Source organism: Cervus canadensis, chromosome 25 (assembly GCF_019320065.1).
Source record: "Cervus canadensis isolate Bull #8, Minnesota chromosome 25, ASM1932006v1, whole genome shotgun sequence".
Classification (NCBI taxonomy): Eukaryota; Metazoa; Chordata; class Mammalia; order Artiodactyla; family Cervidae; genus Cervus; species Cervus canadensis.
Window position 1 is genome coordinate 28,748,504 of NC_057410.1, and position 18,669 is coordinate 28,767,172.

The 18,669-nt window shown below is 51.6% G+C and overlaps 1 protein-coding gene across 1 annotated transcript; it reads right to left on the minus strand.

The window, feature by feature from the left end:
* Positions 1 to 622: 622 nt before the first annotated feature.
* KRT8 (keratin 8) lies at positions 623 to 18,070 on the minus strand. The gene is made up of 10 exons (XM_043447052.1): positions 18,039 to 18,070; positions 7,906 to 8,344; positions 5,283 to 5,491; positions 4,587 to 4,647; positions 3,846 to 3,941; positions 3,083 to 3,247; positions 2,685 to 2,810; positions 1,705 to 1,925; positions 1,528 to 1,586; positions 623 to 1,052 (listed from the first exon to the last, which is right to left on the minus strand). Exons 1-10 carry the CDS (start codon positions 18,053 to 18,055, stop codon positions 880 to 882), a joined length of 1,566 nt encoding a protein of 521 aa, XP_043302987.1. The 5' UTR covers positions 18,056 to 18,070; the 3' UTR covers positions 623 to 879.
* Between the last annotated feature and the right edge of the window lie 599 nt (positions 18,071 to 18,669).

Here is an 18,669-nt window from a genome sequence, read left to right on the forward strand (position 1 = left end):
AGCCATGGGGGGTGGTTTAGACTGTGAGTGGAGCCAGGAAGGGGGCATGAGTCCATGCCAAGTCCCTATCCCATCTTGGCTTCTAGAAACTGTGGGTGTGACACACCCAGCTGCTGAGAATGGACTCTAGATCTCTGCAGGAACTTCCTGCATCCCTACGGATTCCTTGTCCCCAGGTGCTAAGGAATGAAGATGGTACAAAGGCATCTCTGGCCACCGAGAAAACGCCATGTGCCTGGTTGAGGAGTTCAGGCCTGAGAACTGGATGGTCCAGGGTTCGAATACCTGATTTTTAATTAGGCCAATTACTTGGTGTCTCTGGGCCTGATCCTGATGCCAATCACCTGTGAGGTCTACAGAAAGGAAACCCTCCTCATCTTCCCACCCGAAACCTGCTCTGCTCCCCAACAAGGTTTGCTGCACAGATAAAAGTCAAGTGGGGTATTTGAGACCAAGGCATCAATGAGTTTTTCAGCAAAAATAGTCTCTCTGGGAACAGCCTGGAGGAGGCCAGACTCTCCTCCACGTGGCCCCCCACCCCAGCTTCTGATCCCAGAGATCCCAGAGAGAGGCCTCCTGACAACCTCTCTCCCCACCTCACAAACAAGGGGTGCACACAGCATAGCGGGTTGGCAGAGCCAACTGAAGCTTTATTCTGAAAAAAGATACTCGAATTGGATTTATTCTGAAAAAGACGCTTACGTTGGCTTTTAGTTGGGGTCATGGGCAAAAGGGGCAACCCCAGGCAGTCGACTCCCCCCAGGTGTGGGCGGAGGACAGGGGCGAAACCTCAGGTCTCCCATGCACATGCTCCCCCGCACAACTCTATCTGCAGGAGCCAGTGAGCGGGGGAAGGCTGGGAGGGACCGCAGGAGCCTTTCACTTGGACAGGACATCAGAGGACTCAGACACCAGCTTCCCATCGCGGGTCTCAATCTTCTTCACAACCACAGCCTTGGAACTGGTGCGGCTGAAGGAGCTGGGGCCACCGCCAGACCCCAGGCTCAGGCTGTAGTTGAAGCCAGGGGTCCCGTAGGACGAAGTCAGTCCACCTGGTCGGGAAGAGACAGCCACGTGAATATGCGAGGCTATGCTCACATCAGGTGCTATTCCCCTTATCTCCCTGACACTCCAGAAGTGGTCCCCAGGGGCCCTGGTTCACTTCTCCAAGATGATTGGGCAAAAACCAGGAGCAGGGTGGGACAGGGCTTTGCTATTAGCTATATGACCTTGGAGAGATGTTAGAGACTTGGGTTCGAGTCCTAGATCAGGAAAATCCCCTGGAGGAGGGCACAGCAACCCACTGCAGTATTCTTGCCTGGAGAATCCCATGGACAGAGAAGCCTGGTGGGCTACAGTCCGTAGGGTCGCAAAGCCTCGGACACGACTGAGTGACCGAGTACACGTGCACAAACGCGTGTGACCTTGGACAGGACATTTAACTGGGCCCCAGCTTCCTCAGCTGTATTAGAGGGAACCATATAGGAGCTGCCCTCCTGCCCTGGCCCCCAAGACGAGGACACTCACCTGCGTAGCCACTGGTGGTCCTGGTGTGGATACTCATGTTCTGCATCCCAGACTCCAGCCTGTACCCAGAGGACACATGGAATATCAGGACCAACCCTCGGCCCTGAGGACCCAGGTCCCATCTCCCGCACTCCAGAGATGGTGCACCAGGGGTGGTCAGAGAACCCCCACACCTACCGGCTCTCCTCGCCCTCCAGCAGCTTCCGGTAGGTGGCAATCTCCACGTCCAGGGCCAGCTTGACATTCATGAGCTCCTGGTACTCGCGCAGCTGCCGTGCCATGTCCTGCTTGGCGTTCCTCAGAGCGGCCTCCAGCTCAGCCAGCTTGGCCTGAGCATCCTTAACAGCCATCTCACCACGCTGCTCAGCGTCAGCGATGGCAGCCTCCAGGGAAGCCCTCTGTGGGGGGAGCAGACAGGTAAGCAGGTAAAGCAGAGTTTGGTTGCTTCCTCTCCTTCTCCCCCTGCACCCACTCTCCCTTTCCCCTCCTTTAGGGACCCCCTCTCCATGACCTGGACTAACCAACTCCACCCGCCTTATTCCAGGAAAATGTTAGAGGGGACTTTCTTCATGGTCCAGTGGTTAAACATCTGCCTTGCAATGCAGGGGATCGATCCCTGATCAGGGAACTAAGATCCTACATGTCAGCTACTTACTCTCAGCCCACAAGACACAGAGAGTGCACGTGCCACAACTAAGACTCAAAGCAGCCGAATAAATAAAATTTCTTTTAAAAAAAGGAAGAAAATGTTACTGGTGAGTGAGATTCAGAAAGCGAAATGGGGGAATATGAGCAGCTTCCAGATCCCTCCTGCACACACTTCTCACCTGGGATGCTATACAGTACTATCCCCACTCCCAACAGGACTAGATCTCTGCTTTCTAAACCCCTTAAGGCATCTGATATATAAGCACCCTGATTTATAAGACAGATAAAGCAAGCTTGGGGAACCCATCCTGGACCTCCAGCCTACCTGCCCAGCTCCCTGTGACCCCTGTTTTGACCCCTCAGCCTCCCAGAACAGTCTGGACTGTAGCTACCCCTCCAACTCCCAGGATCCTTTTCCCCAACCCCCAGACACCTCACTCCTTTCTGTACTATCTCCTCCCACCCAGAGGTGTCCCAGGACCCTCTCCCATCCCCAGCCCAGCCCATACCTGGCCTTTGAGGCCCTCGATCTCTGCCTGGAGACGGCTGATGTTCCGGTTCATCTCAGAAATCTCTGTCTTCGTGCGACGGAGGTCATCCCCATGCTTCCCAGCCAGTGTCTGCAGCTCCTCATACTGCAGAGGTGAGACAAGGAGTGAGGTTGAGAGGGGACCCCTGGTCCCTCCGAGGAGAGAGTACCCTCAGCCAAGTCACCAGAGCCCAGGTCATCTCACGCCCACTGGGCTCCATACCTCTGAGCCTGGAACATCCCATCCCTGTCCCCCGGCACGACTCGGCAGCCCCACTCCCAGCAGGCAGAGTTTGAAATCTCACTTTTCCCCCAAGGAAGGACTAGCACCCAGCACTACCCTAAAGGGGAGCAGCAGCTTGTGACCCTGCTCCTTACCTTGATTTGGTACATGGTCTCGGCCTCAGCCCGGCTGCGGTTGGCAATCTCCTCATACTGGGCCTTGACCTCAGCGATGATGCCGTCTAGGTCCAGGTTGCGGTTGTTGTCCATGGACAGGACCACGGACGTGTCAGAAATCTGAGACTGCATCTCACGGATCTCCTGTGGCAGGAAGGGGAGGAGGTGAGGCCCTGGCCCTGCACACAAGAGTCCCTTCTATAGAAGGGCCTTCCACAGAGGACAAGACAGTTAGGGCGGGAGAGAAGGCAAAGTTCCTAAAGAAGGAAGATGGGTCGAAGACCTGGAACTTGGAGGGAAGTAAAGATGAAATGAGGCCAGGATAAAAGGAAACCCAGCTTTGGGTGAGAGACCAGAGGGGCAGAGCCCTTCCACACTCTCAGCTACCCCCAGAGCTGGGGCCCCTGCTGGTGCCCCCCCAGAGGGCTCCCGTACGGCCCAAAGGATCTATCTAAACCCTTGGGACAGGGCAGGTCTGAGATAGCCGGGTCACCACTCTGCATTATGTATGATGACCTTGGACAGCCTCTTTTAGTTCTCTGAGGCCATTTTCTCATCTGTGAATGGGGTAGTAAACCCTCCCTCATGCGGGGAGACAGAACATAAAGGACATCCATGCCAGGTTACTATTGGCAGTTGGAATTATTCCGGGTTGGGCCCTTGTCTGTTGGTGCACTGGCGGGGCTGGAAGGAGCCTCTGACGGGGCCAAGGAACTCCAGTCTCCAGCAACTAAGAACGTACCTCTTCATACAGTTGCCTGTAGAAGTTGATCTCATCAGTCAGCCCCTCCAGGCGGGACTCCAGCTCGACCTTGTTCATGTAAGCTTCATCCACATCCTACGGGGTGGGGAGAGGGGAGCCGAAGCTGAGTGCCCACTCCTGACTCCAAGCCGGGGACACCCAGTGGCCTATACTTAGAACTTTCTAATTGCCTTCCCACCTCAATGATCCAGTCCTGTCTCTGCCCCACCACACCTGTATTCCCAGCCCTTTTACCTCAGCTTCCTGCACATTCCTCCTCCTCCTGCCTCTTCTCCCCCTCCCCCTCGTCCTGGAAGCCTTCTATAGCTGGACCTCCAGTTCTACTGCTCCATTTTCTTAACCATGTCCCAACACCCATGAGTGAAGTCACTCAGTCATGTCCGACTCTTTGCGACCCCATAGACTGTAGCCTACCAGGCTCCTCCCTCCATGGGATTCTCCAGGCAAGAATACTGGAGTGGGTTGCCATTTCCTCCTCCAGGGGATCTTCCCAACTCAGGGATCAAACCCGGGTCTCCTGCATTGCAGGCAGACGCTTTAACCTCTGAGCCACCCATAGTTTTGTCCAAATGCACCTAACTCTGTCCTTCTATGTTCAGTACCTAGGAGGCACCCAAATTTTGTCCCATTACTTAGAAACATTTAAGAACAGAAAGCCTCCAGCCTGAGTCTCTAAGCACCAGCCTTCTGTGTCTGGTGGGGGGAGGGGTGCTCCCTCACCTTCTTGATGATGACAAATTCATTCTCCATGTCTGTGCGCTTTTGGATTTCTTCCTCATACCTAATAAGGCAGAGACATAGAATCAGAGGATGAAAGGGAAAGGTGAGGTTGCCATGAGTCTTTTGAGGGGGGCAAGAATATCTAGAAAATTCAATTAATGGAAATGTAAAAAGATGTGAGATGGTTGTTGGTCTGGTCATTCTGCCCCAACCAGCTACTGTCTCTCCAGCCTTACCCCACGCCATGCCCAGTCAGTGAGGAAGCCTAGAGCAGGAAGTGTCTCTCCAAACCCACAAATATATATTGGATTAGGCATATGAAGAGAGCTAGTAACAGTGACTGACATGAGACCTTTGACAGAACTTTCTGGAACATGCAGGAAATCAGGGATAGGGAAGAAATGGGGCAAGGGCTGTTAATATACAACAAAGGCCTGTTGGCTACCTCTGTCTCCCATCTTAGATTTACTATGTAAACTCTAGAAGATAATTTGTTGTCCAAATCAAGATAGTTCTGCGATTGAAGGGGGAGGGGAAGTGCTATTAACAGTGGACATAAACCTACAGTGTCCTGGGGTCACCCTAATTATATAGGACTGCACTGCCCAAAAAGCAGAGGGCCTTGGGTCTGAAACCTCTGGTCCCAAGGGGCCAGGCAAGGTGCGATGATTTCAGTTGGGGAGGATGGAGGCTCACTTGGTCTTGAAGTCCTCCACCAGCCCCTGCATGTTGCCAAGCTCCACTTCCAGCTTCAGCTTCTCCTGGGCCAGAGTTTCCAGCTGCCGACGGAGGTTGTTGATGTAGCTCTCAAACATGTTGTCTATGTTGCTCCGGGCAGTTTTCTGCTGCTGCAGGAGGTTCCATTTGGTCTCCAGAACCTTGTTCTGCTGCTCCAGGTGCCGCACCTGTATGATGGGGCAGAAAAGTCCACAGTCACATCAGGCCAGGGCTCAAAGTCTGGCACACAGCAAGCACTGTTTTCCCTTAATCCACTCCCCAAGCAGTTGGGTCTCCAGAACTCCATTAGTGCTGGGCTGCAGGGAGATAAGGGGGTACATGGTTGGAAGTAAATATCTAGGAATTATGTTGAAGTTATACTTTCAGGAAAAAAAATAGGTACTATTGACTGAGATTGTATATTACAAATCAGTAAAAGTAGCCAAGTTTTGATTAACACTTTTCATGATTGAAAGAAATACAGATGGTTCATATCAAACAATCATGATTATTCTTTGGAGTGGCTTTGAGAGACTCATAGATTACAGGGAAACTTCAGTCCTACAGTCTGGAAAGCACTGGCCAGAAGACCTAGGTTTTAGCCTAATGCTGCTACTGATCTTGAGTTGCTTCCCCTCTCTGAGCCCAGGTCTCCTCAACCCTGCAATGGCCTAGAAGATCTCAGGCAAGCCCTACCCAAACCCCATCTCTGTGCCAAAGGCACTTTTAGCAGGATAAGAGGGTAAGCAGGGTAAGCAACTAGGTAAATCTGTCTGCAAACTGAAGACCCTCCTCCCCACAGCCCTCTCTTTAAGTTCTCCAACATCCAACCCCACCCTACTCCATCCTGAATCCACAATCCTGTTTTCCTGTCCAAAACACAAAGGTCCTAGGTTTCTTGGGTTCGAGGAATCCAGATTTTATGATGAAATTAAGCCATGTTGGAAGAGAAATTTTTTTAATGAAAGAATAAACTGGTTCCAAGAAGAGGAATGCTTTTTTTTTTTTTAATTAACCCAAAGTTGGAACTACTTTTAAATTAGGAGGACTTGAAAGAGAAGTTTGTCTTAAGGGTTTGGTTCAGATCCAGCAAATTCATCTCTGTAAATCCCTTTCTTCCCCAGCTCATTCTGTCCCAAAATTATAAAAAATAAGTAATTATAACATTTACCCTTATTAGGCTGCTTAATGTAGGCCAAGCACTGCTAAGCTCTTACATACATTATATGCTTGAATAGGCAAAACCTCTTGGATTTAAGGGATTAGGGAGCCCATTTTGTAGATGAGGAAATCAGATTTAGCAAGTTAGTCCATCAAAGGAAAGGGTAGAGCACTGGGGACCTTTGGCCTCTGCTTAACTACTCACTGGGAAGACCCCAGAGCTAGAAAAAGGCAGTCAAGAAGTCAAGTCAAGGGTCCTTAAGGCCAAGGAACCAGCAAGCCCTCCCCAAAAACAGGGGAGGACCGGTTTCCCAGGGGACTCCAATTCTTAAAGGCGCCAATCTGCCCCAGGATTTCCCTCCTTCCGTTCCCACAATGCCTCCCAGGAGCCAGTCAGCAGAAAGGAACCCGTCCTCCAGCGCCGGGGGCCCTGGGGCCTTAAGGGAGCAACAACCCCTCCCAACCCCAGGCTACAAAACCCGGCCTGGCGCCTTCCCTGGGAAAGTGGAGCCAGCTCATTGGGGCGGAGCGGAGGAGGGAAGAGTGAGCGGTGGAGGGGAGAGGGGCGTGGGCGGATAGGCGCCTTATCTGAAACCATAAATCCTGGGGTTTAAAAGGACGTGAAACGCGGGTAGGGTGTCCCACGCCCTCAGACTTTGAATCCTGCATGGGCTTTCCTGAAGCCAGTCCCTGGCGTCCCACCCCACCCCACTCCTACCCCACTCCACCCCGACACACCCCCCACCCCCACCCCCGAAACCCCAGGTGCTAAGTGCTCCCCAGGAGACTAGGAGCGGGTCTCCAGCTTGCAGCCTCTGCCCCTCACCCCTCCGTGGGGGCGGGTCTCTGCCCCGCCCGGCCCCGCCCACAAGGTCAGCTCCCGGGGCCCTGGCCAAGTTATGACTCATCTTGATGCCCCCAACTCTCAGATCCCTGGGACGCCAAAGGTCTGGATCAATATTTGCCTGCTTGAATCAAGACTGCTGCTTCCTTCTCCTAGAATCCTATCAAATTCCTATTTTTTTTTTTTTAATTTTTTTAAAGCACAGGAGCACTCCTGGAAAGGCCCTTGGGGGCCTAGGGAGAAGGGTGATCCTGAGAGAGGAATTCCCCTCCCACCCGAAGCTAAACACCTGGAACACTTCGAGGCTGAGAGCTTTACAGACTTGGGGTGAGATGGGCGAGTGAGGCAGGGGGCCCCCAAGATTTAGAGTCAGAAGCCTCTAAGATCCCTCCCTATCCCTTCCCCTGCCCAAACCTAAGTGCGCAGAGGGGCCAAGTTACTGGTTGGAAGGCAGAATGTTGCCAGAGTGGGTGGGGCCCAGCAGGACACCAGTGAGGGGCTGGAGATGTGCCCATGGAGGGTGGGGTGACCAAGAGAAAGGGCTGGGATCCTGGTCCAGCCCCAGGCACTGCCAGCCACGCAGAGGGGAACCCTCACCTTGTCGATGAAGGAGGCAAATTTGTTGTTGAGGGTCTTGATCTGCTCCTTTTCCTGGGTGCGGACGGCCTGGATGTTGGGGTCCACCTCCAGCTTGAGGGGGCTCAGCAGACTCTGGTTCACGGTGACAGCTGTGATGCCCCCCAAACCTGGGGCCCCACCGTAGCTCCCAGCCACACCCATGCCGGTGCCCAGGCCGCCCCGAAAGCTGCTGCCGCTGCCCACTCGGGAAAAGGCCGAGGAGCTGATGCGGGAACCGGGCCCACTGGTGTAGGAGCGGCTGCTGAAGGACCTTGGGGCGGAGGTAGACACCTTGTAGGACTTCTGGGTCACCCTGATGGACATGATGGAGGCTGAAGAGGAGGCGAGGAGGCCGAAGCTGAGTAAGAGTCGAGGAGTTGAGAAGCTGCTTCTCGGTGGGGTACAGCGCCCCGATGGCCTTTTATAAAACAGAGCCCAGCCCATGAGGAGGGGATTGGCCTTGTAGCTGAGTGGCTAGGCCCTGAGGGGGGCAGGGCCTAACCTGACACCTGCCACCTACAGGCCGGACTCAGGTGGGGGCAGCAGAGAGCTGCTCCCACCCCGGAGCCCACGCCTGCACCACCCTGGAGCCCAGGAAAAGGCAATTCTGTGAATGTAAAAGTGCAAGCACTCTCTGCCAGCCTCTACAAGCTCCCTGTAACAGAGCTTGCCTGGGGCTGCCCAGCCACTGCAGCCCCAAATCCTGGGTCTTATCTCCTTCCCTTCCATGGGAAATAAATGCACAGACTGGGGAACAGGGCCAGCAAGGGACCCCTGGCATTTGAGTCTCCTCTGAGCAGCCGATACTCCAAAGACACCACCCTGTGTTCTTTCCTCCACTTCGTGTGATTACAAAGGTCTGCCCAGGCTGGACACTTGGGTTCCAAATCATTGAACCTGAGGTCAACCATTTACCTGGTCTTTCCTCAGTTACTGCTGTGCCCTCAGCCCCTGGTGCAGTGCCAGGAGGCACTGGGAAAATATTCATGGAATGAATGAATGAATGAACACACACTGTCTTAGCTATGGGGCTGTATGTGAAAGTTAAAGTGAGATCCATCCAACACAGTGCTTTTCCAGGACACAATGCCGTGGTGTCTTTCTCGCCTCCCAAGATCACAGGATTCTTGGGACTGAAAGGCACAGAGAAGGATGAACAAGAGCTAAAGGGCAGGCTGGGGGGAGGTCAGGAGAGAAGGTGGCTGCATCGGGGGCTTCATCTCATTGCTCATCACTGCTTGTAGGAGTCATTCCCATAGCCCCCAGTGGGTGAATCACAGGAAAGAGGCAAGACTGTGAGGTGGGGGTGGGGTGGGGAGCACCAACGGTGAGTCAACCAGCAGCTGCGTGGGCCCTCCTTCTCTTTCTCTTCCCCGGCCACCCCCCTGTCCCCCGCTGGCCATAGGAGAAGGAAAAGAATCCTTGCACCTGTCTCCCCAAACCCATTAAGAAAATGAGTCAGGAGAGCAGGTTGGGGCACCTCATGCACCTGCAGAAGGCTGGAGAATGGGAAGTTGAATAAGGCACTCAGGGCCTGGGTGGAGCAGGCTGTGGGTGGAAAGCACAAGTTTTAGGTCCCCAAGGCAGAGATTCCAGTAGCAATTACCTAATGGCTGGGGCTGGATTCTCTGATAGATCCTGCGGGGCATGAAATGGAGAGGAGTGGGTGGCTGTTCACTAGAAACCGACAGATTCCCTGGAGGAGAGGGACAGGCGGCCCGTAGCCCACAAGCCCCAACCAAGGTGACTGCTACCATGCCTGTCCCCAGGGCAGGTGAGTGGATGACTGTCCGTCCTTCTCCAGCAGGCATCCCGGGCACCCAGAGCACAGGCACACAGACCCTTACAGAGGGACGGCGAGACCCAGAAACCCTCTCCCTGGAAGACAGACAAATCCCAAAAGACAGACATGCAGATAAGCCACCTCAGATCACACATACCAGACCATGCACACATACACACAAAAGAATGTACTCTGAAGTCCCTTCCGGAAAGACAAACCCAGAGACTCTCAGAGGGGACACAATGACCACGTCCCTTTCTTCCCTTCCCTCTTTTCTCTTCCCACCCTCCCCAGGCCTGGCGTCCTGCCACACAGAACCAGGCGGTACCTGTTTGTACCAGGCCCTCTCTCAGCCCCTTTAAACAATGCTTAGTTTTCCAAGGAGTGATGTGAATGCAAGTTCCCCCCTCCCCAACAAACACCCACACCGAGCCGAGCTGAGAGACTTCGCTTTCCTGAGACCAAAGGGAGGGCTATGGGCCCGGTGCCAAACCAGGCACAGAGCAGGCGGAAGGAGAGAGGGAGGGGCTGGTCAGACAGGTATGGCAGGCCCGGGGAGGGAGGACCGGGCAGCTCCCTGCTTCTCCTCCCCCACACCGTGGTCCACACAGCGGACCTGGGCTCACTCAGAGGGGAGAGACCTTACCTAAAGTCCTGAGCACAGAACTGCAGCCCAGAGCCCTCCCCGAAATCTCAGCCCTCCCACCCCGAGCCCCAGCCGCCGGGTTCCCTAGTTGCAGGAGTGCCTTTTGTTTAAGATGAAGACAAAGCGGGCTACAAGGACCCTATGGTTTTCAGGCTGTAAGAAGGCCCAGATCTCACCCAGGGGAAGTTCCTCTTTGCTGGGGCAGCCCAGAACAAACCAGGGTGGAAAGTGCTTGCTTCTTTCTCGTCAGCTCCCTATTGCCCAGAGCCCCAGCCAACCCCTCCCCCATGCCTGAAACCCAGCTTCAGATGCAAGAGAAGAGGCCGGACGTGCTGGTCCCCGTGGCCCCTGCCTGGGATTCCGGCTTGGAAGCAATAGAGGGAAGCCCTGTTGGTTCAGACGGTAAAGAATCCGCCTGCAATGTGGAAGACCTGGGTTTGATCCCTGGGTCAGGAAGATCCCCTGGAGAAGGGAATGGCAACCCACTCCAGTCTTCTTGCCTGGAGATTTCCATGGACGGAGGAACCTGGTGGGCTACAGTCCATGGGGTCGTAAAGAGTCGGACACGACTAAGCAACTTTCACTTTACTTCACTTCCAGGACTAGGGCCAAGTTATGAGGGAACAGAAAATGGGACCAAGATGGCCTGAGGGGACAACTTGTAAAGCTGTCTCTGGCCACTGAGGTCTGCACACTGCTTCCTACCCAAAAAAAGAGAAAATGTTTCTGGTGACTGCCCTACCCAGACCCAGATTCTACTCCAAACTGCCTTTCCTGGAAATCAGAAGAGGGTAGGAGGATATGCTCGCCCCCTCCACCCTGATGGTGATGGTGCAGGATGGCACCAAGGAGGTCCGGAGGCCTCAAGTCAAGGCTGAGGGCAGAGATGGGTGAGCGGGGTAGCTCTTATCATAAGTCATTCACAATCCTCCGAAAAGATGGTCTGAACACACTCTTCTCAGTGGTCAGGACTGGTGACACAAAAACATCTCACTCAAAGCAGCACTACTCACAGAAGCCAAATGGAAACAATGCAAACAGCTACCAGTTGATGAATAGAGAGACAAAATGCAACATCCCCCTACAATGGTACACCATTCTCAGTAAAAACTAATGAATCACCCATACCTGCTACAATTCAGATGAACCTTGAAAAACATTATGCTGAGTGAAGGAAGCCAGTCACATAAGATCATTCATTGCATGATTCTATTTGTATGAAATGTCCAGGAAGAGGCAAATCTATAGAGACAGAAAGCAGATCCATGGTTGCCAAACTACGTCCAGGCTGGGGGGAATAGAAGTGATTGGTAAAAATATGGAGTTTCTTTTAAGGCTGATGAAAATGTTCTAAATTCAATTATGATGATCGTTGTACAAGCCTGTGAAAATAGTAAAAACCATTGAATGGTACATTTTAAATGGTTGAATTGTGTGGTATGTGAATTATAGCTCAATAAAGCTGTCACAAAAAAAGGCAATCCACAAAAGCATGAATCAGCCACATATATAAAGTAGGGACTTTGAGGACCAGCATAGGATTTAGGGGACAGAAGGGAAGATTTTGTTTAGATACTGAAGGTAGGTTCCCTGCCGCTAGGTTAGTGACCAGAGCAGAGTCTCCAAAGATCTGAAGTCACTTTAAAAGATTAGCATTTGAGTCTTACTGTTGACATGGAAATATCTGAGTTTAGTGCTGAGACAGCAAGAACAATTTAAGTGGAAAGCCACAGATGGTGGGAAAACCCATCAGTAAGCCACATCATGAATAATAAAGTTGACCTGATTGTTCATTTTTATGCCCTGTGCCTCAAGGCCAAAATTGTTCATAGTCAGTGCTCAGTAAATGGTGACTATTTGTCATTGTGATAAACACAGCTCTGATGATTAAAGCCAGTCCGAATGGGAATAATCTGCCTAGAGAGGCAACAAGCTCCTGTCCCTAGAAGTCTGGAGAACAAGGTGTGCTAACCAGCCGTCCTCTGGGTTCACTTTAGGAGGATTCCTAGCTCAGGTAGGGGTTTGGACTAGAACTTCCCAATCCTCCTGACTCTGAGAGCCTTGATCCATGTTCTGCTGTCACAGAACTTACGCTTTGATTGGACAACCACGAATGTCCTCCAAACCAAGCTTTTTATTTTGACAGAAGATGTAGTTAGAAATTATTAGAATGGGGAGAAAGGCAGGAAGGTAAGCCTCCTAATGGAGGAAAGAAGACAAGTCTACAGCCTGGAGATGATGAGGTCTCCAGCCTGCTCTCCCTTCTTTATACCCTCGTCTCCACTGATACCAAACTGGAAGCAGCCGTCTACTGGACAGACAGTCAAGTGTAGCTCAGTCATTGGCATCTTTCCTCTTAATCCTGTTCTCTGGAGCATGCACACTAAAATCGCCCAGGCTGTCCCTGTATTTCTTTTTAATACAAAAACTCTTTTATTTTTTTAATGATTTTATTAATTTATTTTTGAGTGCACTGGGTCTTCATTGCTGTGCAGACTTTTCTCAAGTTATGGCAAGCAGGGGCTACTCTCTAGTTGCAGTGTGCGGGCTTCTCATTGCAGTAGTTTCTCTGGTTGCAGAGCACAGGCTCTAGGAGTCACGGGCTTCAGTAGTTGTGGCATATGGGCTCAGTAGTTGCAGTTCTCTGCCTCTCGAGTGTAGGCTCAACAACTGTGCCACACGGGCTTAGTTGATCCAAGGCATGTGGGACCTTCCTGGATCAGGGATTGAACCCATGTCTCTTGCATTGGCAGATGAATTCTTTACCACTGAGAGACCAGGGAAGCCCACCTGCACATTTTAAAAGCTTTCTTGCAGCAGCCAGGGTTGAGCTCTTGGCCTTGGCTCTGCTCTCACATGAAGACCTCCAGAAACACACCTTTCTCCTCTCCCAAGAGGATATAGGCTACAGCCCAAGTCCAGAGCACTTCAGGGTCCCCGGTCAGAAAGAATGAGATACCTGCCCTTTAGGAAGGAAGATAGAGAGTGACCAGTCCCCAGAGCCTGACATTCCAGGGACACAGACAGAGGCTGAGAGAGGACTCATATGGGTCCCTCTCATAGAGGTGAGGACAACATGCAGGAAGTCTGAGTGATGGGAAGCGGGGGACAAGGAGTCACTGGCTCCCCAGGAGGATGGGTCCCTAAGGAAGGAGTTGCACAGCCCACCTGCCTACATACCTCCACTGCAAGAAGAAAGCTTTCCTAAAGGTGTGTTCAGGTAACCAGACAGGAGTGCAGGAGGGGGAAAGGAACTGCAAGGACCTGGGTCTCCACTACAGCCCCCATGCCTACCCTCACCCCTAGCCCTGAGAATTACCTGTGGCCTGGAAAGTGAAGTCATTCAGTCATGTCCGACTCTTTGCGACCCCATGGACTGTAGCCATGGGTTACAAAGGCTACAGGCTCCTCCATCCATGGAATTTTCCAGGCAAGAGTACTGGAGTGAGTTGCCATTTCCTTCTCCGGGGGATCTTCCCGACTCAGGGATCGAACCTACCAAGGTGGGGAGTTAGGGGAAGGGACCCCAGGCCTTTATTCCCTCCTGTTTTTATTCACACATTCATTCACTCGTCCACTTAGGGTATTTGCCTATCAGACAATACCCTAAACAGTGTGGTGTTCCTACCCCACAGACTATAGCCTGCCAGGCTCCTCTGTCCATGGGATTTTCCAGGCAAGAATACTGGAGGGGGCTGCAATGCCCTCCTCCAGGGGATCTTCCTGACCCAGGGATCAAACCCGAGTCTCCTACATCTCCTGCATTGTAGGTGGATTCTTTACCAGTGAACCACCAGGGAAGCTCCAAAACAGTGTGGGGAGATAGCTTTTTGGTTCCTTTCATACCAGTTCAGTGCAGGTAGGAGCCTCCTATGAATTAAGCAAGGTATAGCCTGAAGGTTTCTGTTGAAAGGTGAGTATTAGGAGTCCTTAGTCACTAACTTGGTATATTGATGGTCTAGCAGCCTGAAGCCCACCCTCAGATCAGCAAACTGACACTCCCAGGGGCAGGGCCTGAGAGAGAGGGGCTGAGGACAGCATCGTACTTTGATGGGAAGAAGAACAGAGTGTCAGCACTGAGTCCAAGTGCCCTCTGGGGAGGCAGGAGGTCTGGCGGGGAAGGATACTGAGGTGAGCTTCCTTACCACAACATTGCTTGAAGTTTCAGGCTGTGACGGACTTCTGAGTATTCATTTTTCAGCCCACATTCCCCGGCCTCAGAGAAATCAAGGGATCTGCTTGAAAAGAGCCCTTTGTGGTCTGAAAAACATCCCCCAGGTACCCCCTTAAAAACCCACAACTAGTGGGGTTGAATAGGAACCTTTGGAGAGGAATAAATTGGGAGTTTGGGATCAACAAACACACACTGTTGTTGTTCAGTCACTAAGTTGTATCCCACTCTGCAATCCCATGGACTGCAGCATGCTAGGCTCCTCTGTCCTCCACTCCCTCCCAGAGTTTGCTAAAATTCATGTCCATTGAGTCAGTGATGCTATCTAGCCATTTCATCATCCATCGCTCCCTTCTCCTCTTGCCCTCGACCTTTCCCAGCATCAGGGTCTTTCCCAATGTGTCAGCTCTTCGTATCAGGTGGCCAAGCTATTGGAACTTCAGCTTCAGTATTAGTCCTTCCAATGAATATTCAGGGTGAATTTCCTTTAGGATTGACTGATTTGATCTCCTTGCCGTCCAAGGGACTCTCAAGTCTTCTCCAGCTCTACACTTCAAAATCACCAGACACATACTACTACTGTATATAAAATAGCTAAACAACAAGGACATTCTGTATAGCAGCAGGAACTGTATTCAATATCTTGTAGTATATTCAATATCTTTCCTATGTTGGAAAAGAATCTGAAAAAGCATATATATAAGTCCATGTATAACTGAATCACTTTGCTGTATACCTGAAACTAACACAACACTATGAATCAACTATACTTCAATGTGAAAAAAAAGAACCTTTGAATGCCTTGATGCTTCATGCTCATCAGAGTCCCAGGGTAGGGCACATTCTGACACACTAGCCCAGGCACCCAGTCCAGCCCTGGGTTAAGAGGAAGGGTCCCTTCTTGCTCTCCTGATACACAGGAGCTGTGACCCTTCCACATCTGGTTCAGAAGAGAAAGTTAGACAGTGTGGGTGGGGTGGTGAAAAGTCATGGGCAAGGCGTGATCTTCTGAGAGCTCTCCCGGTCTCCAGATCTCACTGCTTCACCCCGGGAAACAGCCACTTCTTAGGCTGTTCCAAACCTTCTCCGCAGTCAAGAGTCATGGCCCACAGGAAATGATCATTTGTGCATGGTAAGCTGGTGTAAATGCTTGGGACTAGGTGTGCTCTGGCCATGCAAAGCCTCGCTCTGACACTCACAGAGCTGGTGGGCCCAATGCATCACACAGGTATAGCTCACTCTTGGCACAGCTGGTGTGACCAGACACCCTGGCAGGGAAACTCTGGCTTGGGGAGACCATTCTGTTCTGGTGCAGTGAGGAGCTGAGGGAGGAACAGAAAGAAATGAGATGCAAGAAGCTATGGCCCAGCCCACCTTGGAGAAAGGGCTCAGAGATCAAGATTCATGGGAGCTGGCAATAAATTCCCAGAAATTCTACCATAAACATCCAGCGTGAGGTTAATCACCTGCCATAAATGCAACCACAGCCCATGGAGAAGCAGGACTCGGGGTGGGGGGGTCTCCTCAAAAGTGCCCAAGGCCAGCCCTGCCCACCTCTGTCCCCACCTGCTGGAGAAGAAGGAAGTAAAGACTCCACCTGGTGACATCTGGCTATGCCTGGACAAATGACTCCTATATGGATCTGTTTCCTCTCCTGTTATTAGGGGTGGGGATAGTCAGCCTCAACATTAACACAAGTTTTATGATTCTATATATCACTCAAGGAGTCCAAGGAATTTGGCTTCAATCTGAAAACAATGGGGATTTTCTCCAGAGGGTAGAGCCTAAAGATGATAAGCAGGTATTTTCTGAGCACCTGCTGGGTTCTCCCTGGATACATGAAATTCAAACTCAGCCCCTGCCCTCAGGACACACAGGAGTCAAGAACAAACAGCCACTCACATGCCCACCCTGTGTGCATACATTTCCTCTGATCCTAACAGCTAGTTAACCCCCTTCCCTCCCCGCTTAGACACACACACACCGTCCGAGTGAGGGTAGTGCCACCTCTCCCACCCACCACAGCCACGTGCATGCCACCCTTCAATGCACATCACACAAGTCCCTGTGCACACACAGCTAAATCATCCAAACCAAGACACCCAGGTACTCATTACTGCTGAGGACTCCTGACTGCAAGTGCCTGAGACCCAAGTCAAATGGGCTTAAGCATGAAATAGCATTTATTTGCTTACATAATTGGGAGGTTTGGGATGTATATTTGGCTTTGGTATAGCCAGATGAGGGACTTGATGATGGCATCAGATTTTCTCTCCTTCCCTTGACTGTTTCCTTCCTGTGGGCTTCCTTCTCAGCTGACCATGTCCATGCTGCAGCAAGGATGGCAACCAAGAGAGAGTCTCTTTCCCAGTCTTTATGGCTTAAGTTCCAAAGCTGACTCCCATTGGACTGACTGAGGTCACATGCTCCTCCTGGAACCAATCACAGTAGCGGGGGGACTGGGATACCAGATTGTGAGCCAGGTAGGGGACAAGGTGGTCAGCCCCTCTCAAACTCTATAGAAGAAGGGCAGCAGAAGGTAATTCACGAAAAGAAGAAGGGATGCTGGGCAGGTAAAAACAACAGATGTTCGCTACTTACTGTAACCCCAATGTACACAAAGGAGATGTAGAAATATAGAGGCTATAGGGGTATAAAGATATTGGTGTACACAGCCATTGTATAAATATAAATCCTGCCTGGTCAAAGTCTACCTTCTCTACTTATCAAGGAAATATTGATCTCAGATAAATGAGTGATTCAGATATAGGATATAGGAATTCAGAGGCAGAGAAGAGCTGTTTTAAATGAGTTTGAAAAAAAAACAAAATGAGTTTGGGCTTGATAGAAGTGAGTTTAGAAAAGAAATATGTGAAATTCAGTAAGTTATTGGATAAGAACAGGTTTCCTATGAAACAGCAAGGCCAAGTGGGGAGGAGGGGATGGGATTGAGGGTTTCAAACGCCAGACAGTTTATCCTATAGGTCACAGGGGCCAAGGAAGATGTGGGCCAGGAGGAAGACACGGTTAAAGCAGTGCTTTAGGAAGATTCAGGGGGCTGCAATGTGTAGGTTAGACAGTAGGGGCTAAAACTGGCAGGAGACTAGACAGGGGGCTATTGCAGCACACAAGTGAGAAGGCTTGTGGGGTGCCAGGAGCAGGGTGGGGAGAGGATGGTAAGAAGAAAGAACCAACAGTATATGGCAGTTGATTGCCTGGCCGAGTCCAACATGAAGGGAAGCGAGAAGGTGACTCAGAGGCACTTCCAGTAGCTCCCTTCTGACCCTAGCACCCTCTGCTCTAGCAGACTGCAGCTCACACTCACCACGAGCTGCTGGACCTTAGCATCAGACCACAGCTTCTTGCAGACAGGACAGCATCTGCTAGAGTCTATGTCTGGTTCCTATTCCTGCGCCAGCCTCTGTCTGGCAGGGCATCCACCCAAAGAAGATGCCTCAGAGGGCATGTGTAGACTCCCCCTGAACACACACAGTTTACCCCCATCACCTTACCTTTGTTCATCACACATGCACGCACACACACATCTTCACACCAGCAACAGGGTGATGAAGCCACCATGAAATCCTCTGTGGTCCTCAACAGGAGATCCAAATCTGGGAGAATCTGTTTTCTCCCCTCCCATCATACCATGCTTGGAGAACAGGGTTTGGCTCTTGTCTGACTCTGATGAGGGACCTGGACAGATGGGAGCCAATGCAAAGAGATGTCTGGGATAAGAAGATGAATGCAAACCACATTCTGCAGACCTCTTAAGTAGCTGGCACTGACAGTATGCTCCCTGGAGAAGAGGTACAGACTGCCAGAGGAAGAAGGGACATTCCTCTGTATGGTGGTGGTTGGTGGCGGTTTAGTCGCTAAGTCGTGTCCGACTCTTGTGACCCCATGGGCTGTACCTGCCAGGCTCCTCTGCCCATGGGATTGTCCAGGCAAGCATACAGGAGTGGGTTGCCATTTCCTTCTCCAATTCATCTGTATGGCCCCTGGGATATGACCAGCACCAACAGGAAGAAGCCCCCAGAGAGAGACTTCTGCTGGCTGTGAGAAAAGACCCCCAAAGCTCAAGCTTTGGACAAGTGCAGTCGACATTGTCACCTGGGAAATGGTGGTGGAAGTTCAATAGAT